At 43.4% G+C, this 23,561-nt stretch overlaps 1 protein-coding gene across 1 annotated transcript in view; it reads left to right on the forward strand.

The window, feature by feature from the left end:
* Window positions 1-23,561, forward strand: part of LOC124386995 (solute carrier family 22 member 23-like) — a 46,818-nt gene that overhangs the window by 5,137 nt on the left and 18,120 nt on the right. The window contains exon 2 of the mRNA XM_046851074.1: window positions 22,091-22,194. Coding sequence (XP_046707030.1) covers window positions 22,091-22,194 — 104 coding nt within the window. The remainder of the gene's footprint in view (window positions 1-22,090; window positions 22,195-23,561) is intronic.

The following is a 23,561-nucleotide window of genomic DNA, read 5'->3' on the forward strand; positions in this document are numbered from 1 at the left end:
CATCCACTGTCTAATGTCCTTTACACACTCCTCAACATTGTTAAGCTGATCTCTCTCATCTGGCTTTGCTGAAATATACAGCTGTGTGTCATCAGCATAGCAATGGAAGCGAATCCCATGTTTATGAATAATTTCACCCAGAGGCAGCAGATATAAAGAGAAAAGCAGAGGGTCTAAGAGAGATCCTTGTGGAACACCAAACTTTACCTCAGAGAGTGTGGAGAACTCACCATTTACATCAACAAACTGATAGCGATCAGTCAAAAAAGACCTGAGCCAAGAGAGAGCTGTTCCCTTTATACCAACAACGTTCTCAAGTCTAGCAAGCAGGAGATGATGATCAGTGGTGTGGAAAGCTGCACTGAGGTCGAGCAAAACAAGTAAAGAGACAAAACCCTGATCAGAGGCCAATAACAGTCATTTACCACCTTAACTAGCGCCGTCTCTGTGCTATGATGAGGCTGAAATCCTGACTGATACATTTCATAAATGTTCTTCCTCAGTAGATGTGAGCAGAACTGCTGTGCTACAACCTTTTCTAGAATCTTGGAGATAAAGAGGAGGTTTGATATTGGACTGTAGTTGGACAGCTGACATGGGTCAAGGTCAGGTTTCCTAATTAAGGGGTCCTGTCTCCTCCACATCTGCATTTAAACCTCGTCCTTACACTCTAATAACATGCAAAACAGAAACCTGTACACATGTGGGCGGGGCCTGAGTTCCATTATATTATTATAATTAGAATGCTGTAACTCCGCCTCTTGTCCTGAATCTGTATGTTCTGGTGAAGTTCAGGAGGATCATGTCTTCATGCTAACCGCATTGTTTACACTTTCACTTTCTTATTAGCTTTTCTTTTACCAGCACATGAAGCTCTTTCACACCCAGATGTTCCTGCAGATGTGCTCATCAGATTGTTTTATGGTTTAACACCATGAACACAGCCAGCTAAATAACACATAACTTAAGTGGGAGCTCAGTGGTTAATTCACTGGGTTACTGATCGGGAGGTCGGGGGTTCAAGCCCCGGGATCGCCAAGCTGCCACTCTTGGGCCCTTGAGCAAGGCCCTTAACCCTCTGTGCTCCATGAGCGCTGTATCATGGCTGAGCCTGCACTCTGACCCCAGCTTCTGAGCACGCTGGGATATGTGAAGAAAGAATTTCACTGTGTGTGTGTAAGTGTAAGTGTGTGTAAGTGAGTGAGTGTGAGCATGTGTGATGACAGTCATGGTAACCTGGATCAGAAGGACATTGTGAGTGTCCTCCACAGATGTTCTGGTGTAACAGTGTGTAGCTGAAAGTGCTGAGGAGGTTTGAGTTGTAGTTCATCATGTTTTGATTGTTGTTTATAAGATATTATTACAGGTAGTTGTCGACTTACGACCATAATCGCTAGCCGCGACGTACGACCATATTCCGGCATCTACTCTACCGTGTTACGACCAGTCTGTCGGTCCCAATCGTGGTCGTAAGTCGACGACTACCTGTATGTCGAAATATTTACATGAATATTTTTAAAGGCATTTTGTTCAGCGTTTCTTAACAGGAGCTTTAGATTTTTATTTAGAACTGTGTGTGTGTGTGTGTGTGTGTGTGTGTGTGTGTCAGGACAGACTTCTCCAACTGTCCAACAGATCTCAGTCTCATGATGAGTCAGCACCTGCTCCTCTGCCACAAAGTGATCCTGCTCACTCAAATACACAACTATAAAAGTTCCTCTATGCAAAATAAACAAGTTTTCCTGAGGCAGATGATTTTCCTTGTGCAGCGTGTGTGTGTGTGTGTGTGTGTGTGTGTGTGTGTGTGTGTGTGTGTGTGAGTGTGTAACAGTGTAATGTGATCTGTTTGTATCAGAGGCCCTCAAGGCTGTGGATGATAAGGAGCTGAGATTTGATGAAGTGATGTAGCACGAGTAATCTAGTAATGTTAACTCACAACTGTTTGTTAGGCAAAGTGTGTGTGTGTGTGTGTTTGTGTGTGTGTGTTTGTGTGTGTGTGTTTGTGTATGTGTAAGAGAGAGAGATTATCAGCACACAGTCAAACTACAATGTGATTGGCTCCACTTTGCACTTTGACTTCCTTTTCTTTATAGGTGTGTGTGTGTGTGTGTGTGTGTGTGTGTGTGTGTGTGTGTGTGTGTGTGTGTGTGTGTGTGTGTGCTCTCAGATAAATAGTAGCATGGTTAGCTCTTGTGTGTAGCTGAGAATTCCTTAAAGCCTCTGTGTGTTTCAAATCTGTCATTGAAGTGCCCTTGATTGGATTACTCATTACAACAGTGATTAGGCAGCATGCTGAGGTGAGCACTTCTGTCTTCTGTGTGTGTGTGTGTGTGTGTGTGTGTGTGTGTGTGTGTTGGGGGTGTATGGGGTTATATGTTACATTTATTTAAGCAAATGTTCTCTGTACACAGACTTACATTTCATTCTCACCCTCTATTCACTCCATCACCCCCTTATTCACTCCATCACTCCTCTATTCATTCCATCACTCCTCTATTCACTCCATCACCCCCTTATTTACTCCATCACTCCTCTATTCACTCCATCACCCCCTTATTCACTCCATCACCCTCTATTCACTCCATCACCCTCCATTTACTCCATCACCCCTTATTCACTCCATCACTACTCTATTCACTCCATCACCCTCTATTCACTCCATCACCCTCTATTTACTCCATCACCCTCTATTCACTCCATTCACTCCATCACCCTCTATTCACTCCATCACCCTCTATTCACTCCATCACCCTCTATTCACTCCATTCACTCCATCACCCTCTATTCACTGCATCACTCCTCCATTTACTCCATCACCCCTTAGTCACTCCATCACTACTCTATTCACTCCATCACTCCTCTATTCACTCCATCACTCCTCTATTTACTCCATCACTCCTCTATTCACTCAATTCACTCCAGCACTCCTCTATTCACTCCATCACTCCTCTATTCACTCCATCACTCCTCTATTCACTCCATTTACTCCATCACCCTCTATTCACTCCATCACCCTCTATTTACTCCATCACCCTCTATGTACTCTATCACTCCTCTATTTACTCCATTACTCCTCTATTTACTTCATCACTCCTCTATTCACTCCATCACGCCTCTATTCACTCCATCACTCCTCTATTCACTCCATCACTCCTCTATTTACTCCATTACTCCTCTATTTATTCCATCACTCCTCTATTCACTCCATCACCCTCTATTCACTCCATCACTCCTCTATTTACTCCATCACCTCCTTATTCACTCCATCACTCCTCTATTCACTCCATCACCCTTTATTCACTCTATCACTCCTCTATTTACTCCATCACCCCTTATTCACTCCATCACCCTCTATTTACTCCATCACCCCTATTCACTCCATCACCCTCTATTTACTCCTCTACCCTCTATTTACTCCATCACCCTCCATTCACTCTATCACCCCTCTATTCACTCCATCACCCTCTATTTACTCATTCACCCCTTATTCAATCATTCACCCCTTATTCACTCATTCACCCCTTCTCTTACTCATTCACCCCTTATTCATTCCATCAACCCTCTATTCACTCCATCACCTCTATTTACTCCATCACTCCTTTATTCACTCCATCACCCCTTATTCACTCCATCACTCCTCTATTCACTCCCCACCCTCTATTCACTCCTCCACCCCTCTATTCACTCCATCACCCTCTATTCACTCCATCACCCTCTATTTACTCCATCACTCCCTATTCACTCCATCACCCTCTATTCACTCCATCACCCTTATTCACTCCATCACTCCTCTATTCACTCCATTACCCTCTATTCACCCCTCTATTCACTCATTCACCCCCTTATTCAATCATTCACCCCCTTATTCACTCATTCACCCCCTTCTCTTACTCATTCACCCCATTATTCATTCCATCACCCCTCTATTCACTCCATCACTCCTCTATTTACTCCATCACGCCTCTATTCACTTCATCACCCCCTTATTCACTCCATCACCCCTCAACAATGGCTCATCCAAAATCAACTAGTTTTAAATCTCACAAAAACAGTTTCTATGTGCTTTTCCATTAAAAAACTCTTTAAAAGGAAGATTTAATATGAATATACAAAATACAGAAATGAATCCAGTTACAGAATTCAAATATCTAGGATTGGTTTTAGATCCTCAACTAAAATTTGATAAGCACATAAAGAACATTTTAGTAATCTCAATTGTTTATATGAATTAGAAGTTTTATACGGCACCAGGCAGCCCTGCTGTACATGCATGCTATGATTTTTACTCATATATCTTACTGCATGACAGCATGGGCTCAAGCCCCTCCTACTGCAACCAAATGCATACATTCTGTATACAACAGAGCAATAACAATTATGGACAAAAAAACAATTCGACACCATCACTGTACCATTTTTAAAAATATAATTTAATGAATTTTGAGAGTTTTAGCAATTTTTGCTTTCTTAAATTAATTTACAAGTGCATTAATCATTTAGTACCCGAGCCATTAAGTTCATTTATTGAGAGACAGAGCAGCACTCGAGTCACTAGGGGTTTTACAAATCATGACTGTAAAATCCCATACTGTAGGACCAGTTTTGGTCAGACTACCTTCTCTGTGAAGAGCTCCAAACTCTGGAACTCTTTACCATCTGACATTAAGACTATACTGGACTTTAATGTGTTTACTTCCAGGCTAAAAAACTGCTTAAAGACAAACCAAAGGTGCACTCATTTTTAACTAGTAGGTAAGAGTTGTATATGATATATGTGTGTATGTAAACTTTACGGGTAAATCTCATGGGTAAAGGTTATTGTGTATGACTAGGGACAGGAATTGTCCATATCATGGTATTTGTTTAAATTGAAGTAGTTAGTATGTAAATTGTATTGTGTTTAGAGCCCAACCAGGGACAGGAGTCGAAAATTAGCATTTGCTATAAACTTTTTATGTAGCATTTCAATGACAAGCTTGCTTCGACACTATGTATGTTTGCATTGTCCCTGTCCCTCCATCACCCTTCTATTCACTCCATCACCCCTCTATTCACTCCATCACCCTTCTATTTACTCATTCACCCCTTATTCACTCCATCACCCTCTATTCACTCCATCACCCTCTATTTACTCATTCACCCCTTATTCACTCCATCACCCCTCTATTTACTCCATCACCCTCTATTCACTCCATCACCCTCTATTCACTCCATCACCCCTCTATTCACTCCATCACCCCTCTATTCACTCCATCACCCCTCTATTCACTCCATCACCCCTCTATTCACTCCATCACCCCTCTATTCACTCCATCACCCTTCTATTTACTCATTCACCCCTTATTCACTTCATCACCCCTTATTCACTTCATCACCCTCTATTCACTCCATCACCCCTCTATTCACTCCATCACCCCTCTATTCACTCCATCACCCTCTATTCACTCCATCATCCCTCTATTCACTCCATCACCCTCTATTCACTCCATCACCCTTCTATTTACTCCATCACCCTTCTATTTATTTATTCACCCCTTATTCACTTCATCACCCCTCTATTCACTCCATCACCCTTCTATTCACTCCATCACCCCTCTAATCACTAAATCACCCTTCTATTCACTCCATCACCCCTTTTCACTCCATCACCCCTCTATTCACTCCATCACCCCTCTATTTACTCATTCACCCCTTATTCACTTCATCACCCCTCTATTCACTCCATCACCCTTCTATTTACTCATTCAACCCCTTATTCACTTCATCACCCCTAATTCACTCCATCACCCTTCTATTCACTCCATCACCCTTCTATTCACCCATCACCCCTCTATTTACTCCATCACCCTTCTATTAACTTCATCACCCCTTTTCACTCCATCACCCCTCTATTCACTCCCTCACCCTCTATTCACTCCATCACCCCTCTATTTACTCATTCACCCCTTATTCACTCCATCACCCCTCTATTCACTCCATCACCCCTCTATTCTATCCATCACCCTTCTATTTACTCATTCACCCCTTATTCACTCCATCACCCCTCTATTCACTCCATCATCCTTCTATTTACTCATTCACCCTCTATTCACTCCATCACCCCTCTATTCACTCCATCACCCCTCTATTCACTCCATCACCCCTCTATTCTATCCATCACCCTTCTATTTACTCATTCACCCCTTATTCACTTCATCACCCCTCTATTCACTCCATCACCCTTCTATTTACTCATTCACCCCTTATTCACTCCATCACCACTCTATTCACTCCATCATCCTTCTATTCACTCTATCACCCCTCTAATCACCCCATCACCCCTTTTCACTCCATCACCCCTCTAATCACCCCATCATCCTTCTATTCACCCATCACCCCTCTATTCACTCCATCACCCCTCTATTCACTCCATCACCCCTCTATTCACTCCATCATCCTTCTATTTACTCATTCACCCCTTATTCACTCCATCACCCCTCTATTCACTCCATCACCCCTCTATTCACTCCATCACCCCTCTATTCACTCCATCACCCCTCTATTCTATCCATCACCCTTCTATTTACTCATTCACCCCTTATTCACTTCATCACCCCTCTATTCACTCCATCACCCTTCTATTTACTCATTCACCCCTTATTCACTCCATCACCACTCTATTCACTCCATCACCCTTCTATTCACTCTATCACCCCTCTAATCACCCCATCACCCCTCTATTCACTCCATCACCCCTCTATTCACTCCATCACCCCTCTATTCACTCCATCACCCCTCTATTCACTCCATCACCCCTCTATTCACTCCATCACCCCTCTATTCACTCCATCACCCCTCTATTCACTCATTCACCCCTTATTCACTTATTCACTCCTTCACCCCTTATTCACTCATTCACCCTCTTTTCACTCCTTCACCCCTTCTTTTACTCATTCACTCCTTTATTCACTCCTTCACCCTCTTGATTACTTTGTTAATCCCTTATTTGTGCCATCACCTCTTTATTCACTCCTTCACTCTCTTATTCATGGCAGTCACCCCTTATTCTTTCTGTCACCCCTTATTCATTCCATAACTCACTTGTTTCCTTTGGCAGTTGATAAAGTGCTGCGAAGAAGTGCCTCCTATGATCAACACCACAAACCACCGTAACCTGATACACTCTGTGTCAGTACACACACACACACACACACACACACACACACACACACACACACACACACACCGTGTTTACCCAGCTGCCTGTCCCTTACTGATTATCTCTCACACACACACACACACACACACACACACACACACACACACACACACACACTGCTTCTATTAATTTATTTAACTAAACAACTAACACACACATACTATAATTGAGAAGTGATGCAGATACACACTGACACACAGATAAAACACTCTGACACACAGATACACACACCAGACACAGAGATTCCAACCCGATACACACTAACACACAGACACACACAATGACACAATGAAACACTGGCACACAGATACACATACTATCACACAGATAAACACAATGACACCCTAACAAACTGACACACAGATACACAAACTAACTGAACCTGACACATAGATACTCACACTGACACACACTGGCACACTAACAAACAGATACACAAACTGACACACAGATACTCATGCTAACACACAGACACACACTGGCACACTAACAAACAGATACACAAACTGACACAAAGATACTTACGCTACCACACAGACACACACTGGCACACACTCACCCACAGATACACAAACTAACACAGATACACTGACACACAAACATACAGGATACACACACTATCAAACAGATAAACACACACTAACACACAGACACACACTAACACACAGACACACACAATGACACAATGAAACACTGGCACACAGATACACATACTATCACACAGATAAACACAATGACACCCTAACAAACTGACACACAGATACACAAACTAACTGAACCTGACACATAGATACTCACACTGACACACACTGGCACACTAACAAACAGATACACAAACTGACACACAGATACTCATGCCAACACACAGACACACACTGGCACACTAACAAACAGATACACAAACTGACACAAAGATACTTACGCTACCACACAGACACACACTGGCACACACTCACCCACAGATACACAAACTAACACAGATACACTGACACACAAACATACAGGATACACACACTATCAAACAGATAAACACACACTAACACACAGACACACACTGACACACAGATGCACACAATGACAATAACACACTGGCACACACTAACACACAGATACACACTGACACACATTTACAGGCAATGACTCACACTAACACACTGATAAACACACTAACATAAAATCACACATAAACACACAATGACACAATAAAACACTGGCACAAACAAACACATAGATACACACACTGACAAACAGATACACTGACACACAGCTACACAAACTGACACACAACCATAGATACACAGACACACACTAACACACACTGACACACTAAAACAGATACACAAACTGACACACAGATACACACACTAACACAGATACACAGACAAATACTAACACACACTGACACACTAACAAACAGATACAGAAACTGACACACAGATACACACAGATACAAACATCTACAGATACAACACTGACACACTAACGCACAGATACACACAATGACACACTAACACACACTGGCACACGCAGACACACGATACACACACTGACACACACTGACAAATAGATACACATACTGACACAGCTACACAGACTGACACACACAAACACAGATACTCTAACACACTAACAAACAGATGCACAAACTAAAACACACTGACACACAGATACACACAAACATAGATACACACAGACACACACTGACACACTAACAAACAGATACAGAAACTGTTACACAGATATACACTCGCACACAGCTACACACACTAACAGATACTATACAGATAAAGATACACTAACCTGCAGGATACACACACCAATGTAGTGCAGTGTGCTGTGAGTGTATTGCGAGTATAGTGCAGTGTGTTTTGTGTGTGTGTGTTTGTGTTGTGAGTACAGAGCAGTGTATTGTGAGTGTGTAGCGAGTGTAGTGCAGTGTGCTGTGAGTGTGTAGCGAGTGTAGTGCAGTGTGTTGTGAGTGTGTGCAGTGTGCTGTGAGTGTGTGTGAGTGTAGTGCAGTGCAGTGTGCTGTGAGTGTGTAGCAGTGTAGTGCAGTGTGTTGTGAGTGTGGCGAGTGTAGTGCAGTGTAGTGCAGTGTGTGTGTGAGTGTGTGTGCAGTGTGTGAGTGTAGCAGTGTGCTGTGAGTGTGTTGTGAGTGTGTGTGCAGTGTGTGAGTGTAGTGCAGTGTGCTGTGAGTGTGTTGTGAGTGTGTAGCGAGTGTAGTGCAGTGTGCTGTGAGTGTGTTGTGAGTGTGTAGCGAGTGTAGTGCAGTGTGTGTGTGAGTGTGTAGTGCAGTGCAGTGTGCTGTGAGTGTGTAGCAGTGTAGTGCAGTGCAGTGTGTGTGTGTGCAGTGTGTGCAGTGTGTGTGTGTGAGTGTGTAGTGCAGTGTGCAGTGCAGTGTGCTGTGAGTCTGTTGTGTGTGTAGCAAGTGTAGTGCAGTGTGCTGTGAGTGTGTTGTGAGTGTGTAGCGAGTGTAGTGCAGTGTGCAGTGTGTGAGTGTAGTGCAGTGTGAGTGTGTAGCAGTGTGCTGTGAGTGTGTAGTGCAGTGCTGTGAGTGTGTTGTGAGTGTGTGAGTGTAGCAGTGTAGTGCAGTGTGCTGTGAGTGTGTGTGCAGTGTGCTGTGAGTGTGTTGTGAGTGTGTAGCGAGTGTAGTGCAGTGTGCTGTGAGTGTGTTGTGAGTGTGTAGCGAGTGTAGTGCAGTGTGCTGTGAGTGTGTTGTGAGTGTGTGTGAGTGTAGTGCAGTGTGCTGTGAGTGTGTGTGTGAGTGTGTTGTGAGTGTGTGCAGTGTGCTGTGAGTGTGTTGTGAGTGTAGCAGTGTAGTGCAGTGTGCTGTGAGTGTGTTGTGAGTGTGTAGCAGTGTGGTGCAGTGTGCTGTGAGTGTGTAGTGCAGTGTGTGAGTGTAGTGCAGTGTGTGAGTGCAGTGTGCTGTGAGTGTGTTGTGAGTGTGTAGTGCAGTGTGCTGTGAGTGTGTGTGTGAGTGTGAGTGTAGTGCAGTGCTGTGAGTGTGTTGTGAGTTTGTAGCAGTGTAGTGCAGTGTGCTGTGAGTCTGTTGTGAGTGTGTAGCAAGTGTAGTGCAGTGTGCTGTGAGTGTGTTGTGAGTGTGTAGCGAGTGTAGTGCAGTGTGTTGTGTGCATGTTGCAAATGTAGTGCAGTATATTGCGAATATGGTACAGTGTGTTTTAAACGTGTTGCAAGTATAGGTGTGTTGTGAGATGAAACTTGTGTGTGTGTGAGTGTAGTGCAGTGTGTTTTGTGTGTGTGTGTGTGTGTGTGTGTGTGTGTGTGTGTGTGTGTGTGTGTGTGTGTGTGTGTGTGTGTGTGTGTGTGTAAAGGCTACAGAAATAAATGGGTTAAACCCCCGCATCCTTCCATCCCCCTCCTCATAAATAACACACGTGCTCTCTCTTTTACACACACACACTTACACGGGTGTGTTTTAGTATTGTATTGTGTTACTGAATGTGTGTGTTTAAGCAGAATGACTACAAGAATATAAATGTAAATACACTTCTAGTTTTCATTTTATATGGTAACTTTATTAGTGAGGAACCGATTCTGCACACACACACACACACACACACACACACACACACACACACATATACATACACAGATGCTGACTTGTTATTTGAGTGTGTGTGTGTGTGTGTGTGTGTGTGTGTTTGGGCTTTAAGCTGAAGTCACATGACTCAATCACATGATACAGAGATTCTTAAAGTGTGTGTGTGTGTTTGGGCATCAGTTGTTCTGCTTGTGTTTGCTGCTACTTCTTTCTCTCTCACACACACACTCACACACACACACACACACACACACACACACACACACACACATTCAGGACAGACCGGTTCTGCACGTGCGCACACACACACACACACACACACACACACACACACACACACACACACACACACACACACACTTTCTGGTTACCAGGTGACATCAATACTGAGAACGTATGTGTGTAATAAGTGTGTGTGTTCTTTACCACAGCAGTTCTGTTCCAGGGGAAAGTTCATCACCTGTTCCTGAGATTAGACTGAATTACACCTCACACTACCCCCCTCTCTCTCTCTCTCTCTATTCCTCCCCTCTCTCCATCCCCCTCTCTTTTCCCCTCTCCCATTGCTTCTGCCATTTGTTGACTTCAAACCCATAGAGAAGCTGTGGTGGGATCATAGAGCTGTGCATTAACAAATGCCCTCAAATTAGTGCTGAGACAATTCCTCCTCGAGTAATTCTGCTTCGTTTTGTCCATTTAACTCCACACAGAGCATAGTTTCTTCCCATTATTACTCAAGCACCACCAAACTTTCAGAAATAATGATAATACAGTATATTAATAGTATATAATCTATAATCATCCTCATCTATCGGCTGCTCCCATTAGGGGTCACCACAGCGGATCATCCTCTGCACATGTCCAAACCATCTCAATCTCACCTCCCTCACCTTGTCTCTAAAACGTCCTACATGCGCTGTCCCTCTAATAAACTCATTTCTAATCCTGTCCATCCTCATCACTCCCAATGAACATCTCAACATCTTCAGCTCTGCTACCTCCAGCTCCACCTCCTGTCTTTTACTCAATGCCACTGTCTCTAAACCATACAACATCTCAGGTCTCACCACAGTCCTATAAACTTTCCCTTTCACTCTCACAGATACTCTTCTATCACAAATCACTCCTGCTATCACTCTTCTCCACCCACTCCACCCTGCCTGCACTCTTTTCTTCACTTCTCTAACACACTCTCCATTACTCTGCACTGTAGACCCCAGGAACCTGAACTCCTCCACCTTCTCCACCTCTTCTTCCTGCAACCGCACCCCTCCACTGCCCTCCCTCTCATTCACACACATGTACTCTGTCTTACTCCTACTGACTTTCCTTCCATATACTAAAAATAAATAGAAATATAATCATATAAAATAATAATAACAGCAATAACAGTAGAAAGGTGGGTTTAATAGTAATAGTAAGGTCGGATTATTGGGGAGTGCAGGTGCATTGTGTACAGTGTGAAGAAAATCAGCCGGAGAAGAAGCATGTGCAGGTGCATCATACACTGTGCAGAATTCAGTCAGAAGTCAGAAGTCATGTATGGAACATATTAGAAAATGTCAGACAAGATATTGATCTGCTACCTATGTGCTTAAACTCCTCGGCTACGTGGAGAAAACAGAGAGACCACATGACGTCTGGACTCATTGTGCATAATACAGTGCATAAAGTTCACCCATGTCATGTAGGGTAGTTTAGCTTCAGCTATCAGTAGTAGAATCTAGTAATATATAATATTATTTAGTAATATGCTTCAGATAACAAATATCACTTATATTCGTGTCAATCCAAGCTTAATACATATAACCATTACTCAGCATTAATATAGTATAATACTCAGCTTCACAGAGAACTCAGTGTCTAGAGAGAGTTCACAAAATCAATAATCATGCTTTAGAGTAAAGTTTATCATATATAAAGTTTATCATACATTACATGATCAAAATCTAATACATGTTATAAAGGCCAGTGAGCAGATACGGAAAAAACAGCAGTTTTAATAAAACAGTAAAATAATCAGGCAGCATGCAGGCAACAGGCATTAACTATAACTCAAACAGCATATATATAATCAAAGCACAAGTAGAAACTCAAATGGAAAAATCAGATATAAAAATATAAAAATGAGGAGAGTAATAGGGTCATAGGCACAACACATCGTCAGATAATAAAGAACGTAGGAGAATAGTTGCAAGAAATTGTACAGTATAAGAGATCCGATGTCCAAAACACACAGGAAGTAAGATGTTTCTATAAGAGCATGAGCTTAAGAAAAAATATACTTCAAGAAGAGTTTAAGAAAAACTAGACCAACAAAGTAAAAGACGAGAGCTATAAAAAAATAGGAAAAGCATTTGGAGAAAAGTGCTGGTGTGTTCAAACTAAAGTCCTGGTTTATAAAACTAAAAAATACCGAACACGTTTCTATACCACGTCTACACAAAAAAAGGATGATCTGCAGACAGGAAAAAAAAACCCAGACGAGAATTTAAGAAAAGGTGTGAATATTGCGGTGGATGATCTGCTGCATTATGTTATTTTTTAAAGAAAACATCACTATCAAGAGATATTTTTGGACATGTTTTTAGAATCGTATGGAGGTGAATGAGGCCTCCTGGAAATGGGTGGACTAAGAATAGGTATAAACTTACCAGAAAACAAAAGGTGGGATAAGCAAAGCCTTGTAAAATAATTAGCGTATTTATATTGTTAGAGAGAGATATTAGATAAAATATGTAGATTTAACTATGTGTGAGATATAAAACATGAGGATTGTTTATATTAATTCTGCACTCGCATGTGGAAGCTGATGGGTGCCATAGCTGTCGAGATGGTTCTCTCCCTAGGTAGTAATGATTTCATCAACTTCTTTTATAATAAAGTTAAAAACATCAGACAAAAAAAATTTTATTAAAATAAATCCAGACTATTTTATAAGTAACCCTGTAGACAGCAGTGTCATTATAACAGACCATCAATTACAAGGTTTTACCCCTATTCAAGAGAACAACTTCATTTCATTTATTTCCTCATCAAAATCATCAACCTGCATTCTCCATCCCTCACCTACAAGTTTCCTCAAACAGATCATTCCAGAGGGAATTGAACCTGTTTTAAAATAATAAACTCTTCCATTAGCACTGGTTTTGTACCTAAATCCTTCAAACTGCAGTATCAACCCCCTAATTAAGAAACCTGACCTTCACCCTGTCAGCTGTCCAACTACAGTCCAATATCAAATCTCCGATTTATCTCCATCAGTCAGGATTTCAGCTTCATCATAGCACAGAGACGGCGCTAGTTAAGGTGGTAAATGACTGTTATTGGCCTCTGATCAGGGTTTTGTCTCTTTACTTGTCTCAGTGTGTACAGCAGTCAAACACCTTGGTGTGATTATTGACCCGAGTCTTTCCTTTGAGTCTCACGTGAATAATATCTGAGATTACTGACTCTGTAATGATGGAAACTGAAAATGTCGCCTTCAAAACCCCCGGAAAGAGAAAAGAGAGGGGGAAAAAAGCTGCTTTAAAGAAGGTGAAAAAGGCAGACCAGGAAGCCATAGAAAGTGAAAGTGACACAGAGAGTGATGTGGTTGTGCCTGAGTCCAGTGTTCCCAACCCTGCTGTGAGTAATACTCTTAATAAAGATTATACTGTCACTGGAATTAAACACTAACCTAAAGTCACTAAAAACATGCGTCTGGTGAACATCAGTGATCACTTCCCTGATTTAAAGCGCTTATATGAAGCTATTAAACGGTTCATGAGTGAAGGTTGTTTGAGGATAAGGAAGTTTTTTGGCTGATGAAACTCACTAACTTGTGTGATAATGGAGGTGAAGCGGTTTAGTTTCTCAGTCCTCAGTGGCTGCACACTCTGCTGTTATTAACCCTCTTCTGGTTTGTCATGGAGGACGTACACATCTCATCTCTAAATGTTAATGGGGCGAGAGATAGCAGGAAGAGAGCGGAGATATTTAAAGTAGCGAGGCAGAAGAAGATAGATGTGTGTTTTTACAAGAGAACCACAGTGACAGTGAAAATCTCCCTGACTGGACACAGGAATCGCCTGGTCTTTCCTGCCTGAGCCACTACACCTCCACCAGTGGGGGCGTGGCTATTTTATTCTCTAAGAATTTTACACCAGTTACGTACGATACAGAGGAGATGGTGAAGGGCAGACTGGTAAAAGTCAGGGCCCAGTTCGAAAAACACGTTTTTATTTTACCGCAACAATTTTATGTCACTGGCGAGGTTGGACAGGTTTTACGTTTTTAAGCATCATTTAAACATTTTAAAGAGCTGTGTTATCAGCCCTGTTGGTCTCTCAGACCACAGCTTGGTTTCTTGTGTAGCAGTTTTAAATTCTATTAAACCAAGAAGTGCATACTGGCATTTTAATACGGCTCTTTTACACGATAATCATTTTACGGATATTTTTACCTTTTTTTAGAGAGGATAAGAAACACTTTACCTCCTTGCAGCAGTGGTGGGACCTGGGCAAAGTTCACACCAAACAGTTATGTCTACAGTACACTGCTAATGTCACAAGAGAGTTGGCTCAGTCAATACAGCAATTAGAACATGACATTTTAGAACTCCACTCCCTTTTACAGCCTGCAGGAGATCAGGACCGTGTTCAGACCCTTTCAGCTAAGAAGAAGAAGCTATCTGACCTCCTAGGGTTAAAAGTACAAGGTGCGCTGATAAGATCACGCTTCCAGAACGCGGACCAGATGGATGCGCCGTCTACGTTCTTTTTTAACCACGAGAAGAAAAACGGCCAAAAACGTTTTATCCACAACCTGCGTTCCGAAACTGGGGACGTTCTATCAAGTCCCACCAAAGTACGCAGGAGAACAGTTAGTTTTTATGAACAGCTTTACACCAGTGAGCTCGTAGTGGACCAGGTCACAGAGCAGGTCTTCCTGGGAGGGCTGCCCAAAGTCCCTGAACACCTCGATGCAGCACTCAGTGGGGCGATAACTTCAGAGGAGCTTCTTAACGCCTTACATGGTACAGAGAGTGGAAGAGCACCGGGTATTGATGGGCTTCCAGCAGAGTTCTACAAGTGATTCTGGGCCGTTGTGGGGAGGACTTGCTGGAAGTACTTAACAGCAGCTTAACTGAAGGTTTGCTTCCACTGAGTTGCAGGAGGGCAGTCCTCATGCTACTCCCGAAAAAAGGAGACTTAACGTACGTACAAAACTGGAGACCTGTGTCCCTATTGTGCAGCGACTACAAACTGCTCTCTAAGGTTTTAGCTACCAGACTGGGAAGCGTTCTGGAGGAAGTTATTCATTCTGATCAGGTTTACTGTGTACCTGGGAGGTCGATATTTGACAACATCTCGCTGGTTATGGATCTTATTAGTGCATCGGAATTGTTCGGGCAGAAAATGGGTCTGATCTCCATAGACCAGGAGAAGGCGTTTGACAGGGTGGAACATGATTTTTTATGGAAAACTCTTGAAGCTTTTGGTTTTAGCTCTGATTTTATAAATAAAATAAGAGTTTTGTATTGTGACATTGAAAGTGTACTGAAAGTTAATGGTGGCTTATGTGCTCCTTTTAAAGTGTACAGGGGTGTGAGACAAGGTTGCTCTCTGTCAGGAATACTCTACGCCCTAGCCATAGAACCGTTTTTGAACAGGCTGAGAAGTGACCTAAAAGGTTTCTCTTTTCCTGGTTGTGGGACCACTCTCCGTTTGTCTGCGTATGCTGACAACATAGTAGTTTTATTGACCAACAGACCGACATTGACGCACTGAATAAAATCTCCAGGGACTATGGCACAATTTCCTTGGCCAAGATTAACTGGGGGAAGAGCGTGGCCCTTCTGGTCGGGCGTTGGTCATCTAGCGTGCCCGAACTCCCGGGGGGTCTCGGGGTTTTGAATATCTGGGAGTTTACCTGGGAGGAGGGGCCTTCATGCATAAGAGCTGGGAAGGGACAGTCTCAAAAATAAAAGGTCGCTTGGATAAATGGAGGAGGCTATTACCAAAGAGGACGCGTGCTGATTATAAACAACCTGGCAGCGTCCTCCCTGTGGCACTAATTGACATGTATAGACCCACCTGTGACGCTTTTATCAAGGATTCAGTCGATGTTTTTGGGTTTTTTCTGCGACAAGCTACACTGGGTGCCCCAAGGTGTCTTGTACCTACCTAAAGATGGAGGTGGGCAGGGCGTAGTGCACCTGCAGAGCAGAACCGCTGCTTTTCGTTTACAGTTTTTACAGAGATTTTTAAGCGGTATAATGTCTTTAAGTTGGAAATGTGTGGCCAGTACTATTTTAAGGTCTTTTCGAAATCTAGGGCTTGACAGACCTTTGTTTTTTTTAAACCCTCGAAGACTAGACACTTTGGGACTACCTGTTTTTTATCGCAATCTTTTTTATGTGTGGAGACTTTTTAAGACAGAGAGAGCCACGGGCATGGACTCACTACACTGGCTACTTCAGGAGCCCCTTATCTATGGAGCCCGTCTGGACACTGCAGGCCGTGCCCTTACCCAGACTCTGCTGGCATCTGGTCTTATCACGCTGAGACGCCTGGTGGACCTGGCTGGACCAGATTTCAAGGACGCCAGTGGAGTGGCTGCCCGGCTGGGATTGAGATCAGTACGGATCGTGGCACGACTACTCCAGGGGTGGAACTCTGCTCTTTCACCAATGGAGCTACGAATGTTAGTGAAGTACTGTGGAGCCTCTGAACAGCTGAATGAGGAGGACCCTTTTCCTGAGCTTTCTCTGTCTCCAGACTTAGAGAGAAGTACTGGTCACTTTTTAGACTGTAAGAATGTCACAGGTATGGACTTCTACATGGTCTCTGGGAAATTGTTTTATAGAGCTTGTGTTATGGTTTTTAACAAGAAAAGTATTAATGGTAGAGTTGACACACGGTGGCGCTCTGTCCTCGGGCTGGGGGAGGAAGAGCGACCACAGTGGAGAACACTCTACAAGCCACCATTAACGAAAAGAACTGGAGACATACAGTGGAGAATCCTGCACGGAATCATTGCTGTTAATGCCTTTGTCTCGGTTCTGTGTCCAGAGTCGAGTCACGAGTGTCCCTTCTGTCTCCAAAGAGAGACGATATTTCATGCTTTTACTCAGTGTCCCAGACTGAATCCACTTTTTACTCTTTTACGGACTGTTTTTAGTGCTTTTAACAGATCCTTCTCGGTCCAAACTTTTATCCTGGGAGTGAAGTACACTTAGAGAAGGCAAGCGGAGTGTCAACTTTTAAACTTTGTCGTGGGCCAGGCGATGATGGGCATTTACATCAGCCGCAGAAATAAAATAGAACGTAGAGGCAGCACTGATGCAAAATTGGTGGCAGCAGCAATGATGAAGTCCAGGATTCTAGTGGACTTTCACTTTTACAGAAAGACGGTAAAGTTGGTGATGTTGGAGAGAATCTGGTGCAATAAAGATGCACTCTGTTTGGTTTTAAATGATGAACTGCATTTTGCACTGAGCATGTCTTAAACACATCTTATACATTTTAGAATTTTTTTTACATGAATGACTTTTTTTTAATCTATTTTTATTTTTTTCTGCATTGACTTAAATTGAACCTTTTTACCAGTTGCTGTTGTATGTCCTGAACTGGTAATAAAGGTCTTTTTAAAAGTCAAAAAATCTCTCTCTCTCACACCCCTCTTCTCTCTCGCTCTCTCTCTCTCTCACACCCCTCTCTCTCTCTCTCTCTCTCTCTCCTCTCTCTCTCTCGCTCTCTCTCTCACACCCCTCTCTCTCTCTCTCTCACACCCCTCTCTCTCTCTCTCTCCTCTCTCTCTCTCTCTCTCTCTCTCTCTCTCTCTCACACCCCTCTCTCTCTCTCTCTCTCTCTCCTCTCTCTCTCTCTCTCTCTCTCTCTCTCACACCCCTCTTCTCTCTCTCTCTCTCTCTCGCTCTCTCTCTCTCTCCTCTCTCTCTCTCTCTCTCACACCCCTCTCTCTCTCTCTCTCTCTCACACCTCTTCTCTCTCTTCTCTCTCTCTCTCACGCCCCTCTTCTCTCTCTCTCTCACCTCTCTCTCTCTCTTCTCTCTCCTCTCTCTCTCTCTCTCTCACACCCCTCTTCTCTCTCTTCTCTCTCTCTCTCTCCTCTCTCTCTCTCTCTCTCTCTCTCTCTCTCTCTCACACCCCTCTCTCTCTCTCTCTCTCTCTCTCCTCTCTCTCTCTCACACCCCTCTCTCTCTCTCTCTCTCTCTCTCTCTCTCTCTCTCTCTCTCTCTCTCTCTCTCCTGTCACCCCTCTCTCTCTCTCTCTCTCTCTCTCTCTCTCTCTCTCTCTCTCTCTCTCTCTCTGTCACCCCTCTTCTCTCTTCCTCTCTCTCTCTCTCTCTCTCTCTCTCTGTCACCCCTCTTCTCTCTCTTCTCTCTCTCTTCTCTCTCTCGCTGTCACCCCTCTTCTCCCTCTCTCTTCTCTCTCTCTCTCTGTCACCCCTCTTCTCTCTCCCTGTCACCCCTCTTCTCTCTCTCTCTCTCTCTCTCTCTCTCTGTCGAGCTTCCTGTAAGCGTCTGTGGGAGTTGGTGGAGACCCACAATCTCTGTGACATATGGAGAAATTTTAATGAGAAACAGAGACAGTACACGTGAGCTCACTGCAGAGACAACACGCTCTCCCTCATGAGATAAAATCAATTTAATTGTTTTAAGCATCAACTGACTTATTTTACAAAGTGTTTTATTTTTCCTGTAGGCATCTCAGATCACTGCATGGTTCAGTCTACCATCAGTAAAAAGAATATAAAACCTAAGAGCAGCTACTGCATTTTAACAGGTGGGAGGTGGGAGCTCAGTGGTTAAGGCATTGGGCTTTGGATCAGAAGATCACAGGTTCAAATCCCACCACCACTAAGCTGCCACTGCTGGGCCCTTGAGCAAAAGCGCTAAAAAAAACCCTCCCCTGCTCAGTTGTAAGTCGCTTTGGATAAGGGCGTCTGCCAAAATGACGTAAATGTAACACTGCAGTTTTAGAAGATGCTCATTTTAGAGTCTTTTATTTTTTGTTGAATTGTTTTAAATGTGAGAAGGAGCTTTTAACTCCCTACAGCAGGAGTTTTATTCAACAGTAAACTCCTGATGTCACAAGAGACATTGCCAAATCTCTAAAAGCTCTGGAGATAGAGACAGTTTGGAGGCCACAGGAAATCGAGGGCATATTGAAGCCCTCAAAAATAAACTGTACTGGACACTGCAGTACAGGGGGCGCTGTTCTGCTCATGCTTTAAAAGCGTCACTGAGATAGATGCTCCTTCCAAGTAACAAAAGTATAGACAAAAAAAATTCATGCTTGCCAGGCAAACAGAATCAGGGGAGCTCGTGTCAGAGCCTTCTGAAATTCGCCAGCAGACAGACAGCTTCTACTCAAAACTGTATAGCAGCAAGAGGTCAAAAGAGGTCTTCTTCATAGACCTGCCTAGGCTCACAGAGTCAGTGGCCAAGGAGTGGGACAGGGAGCTGTCACTGGCTGAGCTTCAGGAGGCTCTCCAGGGCATGATGAATAGGCGGGTGCCAGGTATAGATGGTCTCCCTGTTAAGTTCTTCAAAATGTTCTGGGCAACAGGGCAGGACATGCTGGAGGTCCTACAGGCCAGTGTAAAGGGTGGTCGCTCCCATCCAGCTGTAGGAGACCTGACCCACCTTAAGAACTGGTGCCCAGTGTCACTACTGTGCACTGACTGCAAGCTGCTGTCGAGACTGACGAAGGTGATGCAGCAGATCATTCACCATGACCAGACGTGCTGTGTGTCTGACACGCCGATATTTAATAACGTTTACTTAATTTGTGACATTTTGGACGTCTCCTGGCTATTGGGCGTAAAGACGGGTCGGATTCTCCTAGACCAGGAAAAGGCTTTTGCCCGGGTGGAGCATGAATACTTGTGGAAGGTGCCAGAAAGCTTTGGGTTCAACCCTGGTTTCAAAGCCACGATCTTCAGTGTCTGAAGGTTAATGGTGGTTTATGTGCCCCTTTTAGAGTGTACAGAGGAATCAGACGAGGCTGTTCACTGTCAGGAATGCTGTACACTCAGCAATCAATCAGACATTTACTTCACCTGTCAGCAGATGCAGGTGACCTGGCTGTAATGGTGGAATCCCAGACTGATGTAAATGTTTTAACCTTTTAGCCTTCAGCGCCGCGTCAGCGTGACCGATATCCTGGTGTTCTCAGGTGTTAATGTTTAGCAATAAATGAAATAAAAAGGAGAAGAGGAACATGACTCCCTATACATCATTCTAAAGCTCTGAGTCTCAAGCAGCGATTTCAGATCACAGTTTTTAATGAAAACGTATAATGAATGTATTTACTGAATGTGTGTGAGCAGTACACAACAACAACATGCATCAAAACTGCACTTCTTACATTATTATTGTAATAACGAGTCACAAACACATCCACTGCTGTGAATCCCGCTTTATTAGGAAAGATAAGGGTCCAGTGAACAACATGCCATAAAGCATTTCTGCTCCAAACAAACAATAGTGTTGTGATTTAGATGTTTATTCTTTTGTTTACCTCAAAGTACCTCGGTTGGTGTTTTGTTTGTATATGTTTCGGAATAACTTTCGCATAAAAAAACATCTTCATGGTAAAAAAAAACAAATATGGCTTGTAAAATCAAACCCCCCCCCCCACACACACACAAAAAAAAAAAAACCTAAAGTGGCAGAATCTCGGCCTTGAGTCTCCACTATAGGCAGGTATCTGTTCTGCATCACCTCTCATAATTTCAAACCTTTTATTTCCAGACAGTAACATTATGGAAACAAAATGACTGATGGACAATGTAGACAATAAGTGCAGGATTCTAACGATATATGGGAGGATTTTATTCACCACGTGTGAGTCTTAGTTTTATTATTCTTTATAAACTCTTACTGGTCAAAGCAGCACATGCAGTGACGAACCAGGAAGTGATGCTGCTCTCAGTTCAGCACAAACAGCTGTTTATAGCACGTGCTAACTGAACTTTCTCTCCCTCCCTCTCTCTCTCTCACTCTCTCTCTCCCTCCCTGTCACTCTCTCCCTCCCACCCTCCCTCCCACTCTCTCCTCCCACTTTCTCTCTCTCTCTCCGTCCTTCTCTCCTCCTCTCTCTCTCTCTCTCTCTCTCTCTCTCTCTCTCTCTCTCCTCCTTCTCTCCCTTCCCTCTCTCTCTCTCCTCTCTCTCTCTCTCTCTCTCTCTCTCTCTCTCTTTCTTTCAGTTTTTTCTGTTTATAGCTGCTATAAGATAAATAACAACATGAACTAATGTGTGTGTGTGTGTGTGTGTGTGTGTGTGTGTGTGTGTGTGTGTGTTCATTCTCTCTCTCTTTAGTGGAATCTGGTGTGTGACTCTGCTTGGAAGGTACACATCGCTAAGTTCTCCCTGCTGGTTGGTTCCATATTCGGGTATCTGGTTCTTGGAGTGCTGGCTGATTGGTGAGTGTCTGGTCATATGACCACACTGAGGGATTATGGGAAATGTCCTGCTAAAACCGAGGTCTAGACTAGAGACCTGCGTTCCCTCGGGACTCGACGCAAACACGTGCGGTGCAGGGCGAGAGTTAATTGGTGAGGCAGGTGCGGGCGGTAAAATACTTGTGTGTGCGGGTTGCAGTATTTAAAATATAAAAAAATAAGAAAAGACTCAAATCGGAATCAAACTCTCACGTGGTTCATGTGCAGTAAACTGCCAGAGCACACCGAGGAACATCGTCTGAAGTGCAGGACAGGAGAATCAAACCTTGGTCTGTTTTTACAAGAGATTGTTTCAGTTGATGTTCTAAAAAGTTCCTTGTTCATATCCATGTTCATCATTTACACAAAAGTCAAACTCAAATAAAACGAAACCTTTGTTAATTTTCTGGTTCATTTTCATTCGTATTTAAAAGGGAAGCAGGTGAAACAAACAAACAAACAAAAGAGTAGCAGGAAGAAGCAGTCAGTGCATTGAAAATTAAACTACTTATGTACATTTGACCTGCAGGTTTTTGAGAACGGGACAGGTCTCTAGCCTAGACATTTTCTGCACTGAAGACTATTATAGCTGTCAGCTGACTGAGACCACGCCCCCTCTGCCAATCACTCCGCCCATCACAGAGCTCTCAGGCTTTTGGTTGCTCAGCTCGACCGTTAGAGCTTCTTCTCCATTGCGTTCAGGAAAACGAGCTAATGCTATACTTAGATCTTATTAATCTGCCCATAGCGAGCTGCAACCACAGGATTAGATTATCTACACTGAACAAAATTATAAACGCAACACTTTGGTTTTTGCAAGAGCCTGCAGATGAGCTTCCCTGAGATGCTTCTGACAGTTCGAGCAGAAATTCTTTGTTTATGTAAAGCGATTGTTGCAGCAGCTGTCTGGGTGTCTGGTCTCAGACAATGCTGGATGTGGAGGTCCTGGGCTGGTGTGGTTACACGTGGTCTGTGGTTGTGAGGCCGGTTGGATGTACTGCCAAATACTCTGAAACGCCTTTGGAGACGGCTTTTGGTAGCGACATGAACATTCAATTGACAGGAAACGGCTCTGGTGGACGTTCCTGCAGTCAGCATGCCGATCGCACGTTCCCTCAACACCTGCAACATCTGTGGCATTGTGCTGTGTGAAAACTGTACATTTTAGAGTGACCTTTTATTGTAGCAGCCTAAAGCACACCTGTGTAGTAATCATTCGTCTAATCAGCATCCTGATCTGCCACACCTGTGAGGTGATGATTCTCTGGGTAAAGGAGAAGTGCTCACTAACACACATTTAGACAGATTTGTGAACAATATTTGAGAGAAATAGGTGTAACCCTCCTATG

Source organism: Silurus meridionalis, chromosome 6, assembly GCF_014805685.1.
Source record: "Silurus meridionalis isolate SWU-2019-XX chromosome 6, ASM1480568v1, whole genome shotgun sequence".
Lineage (NCBI taxonomy): Eukaryota > Metazoa > Chordata > Actinopteri > Siluriformes > Siluridae > Silurus > Silurus meridionalis.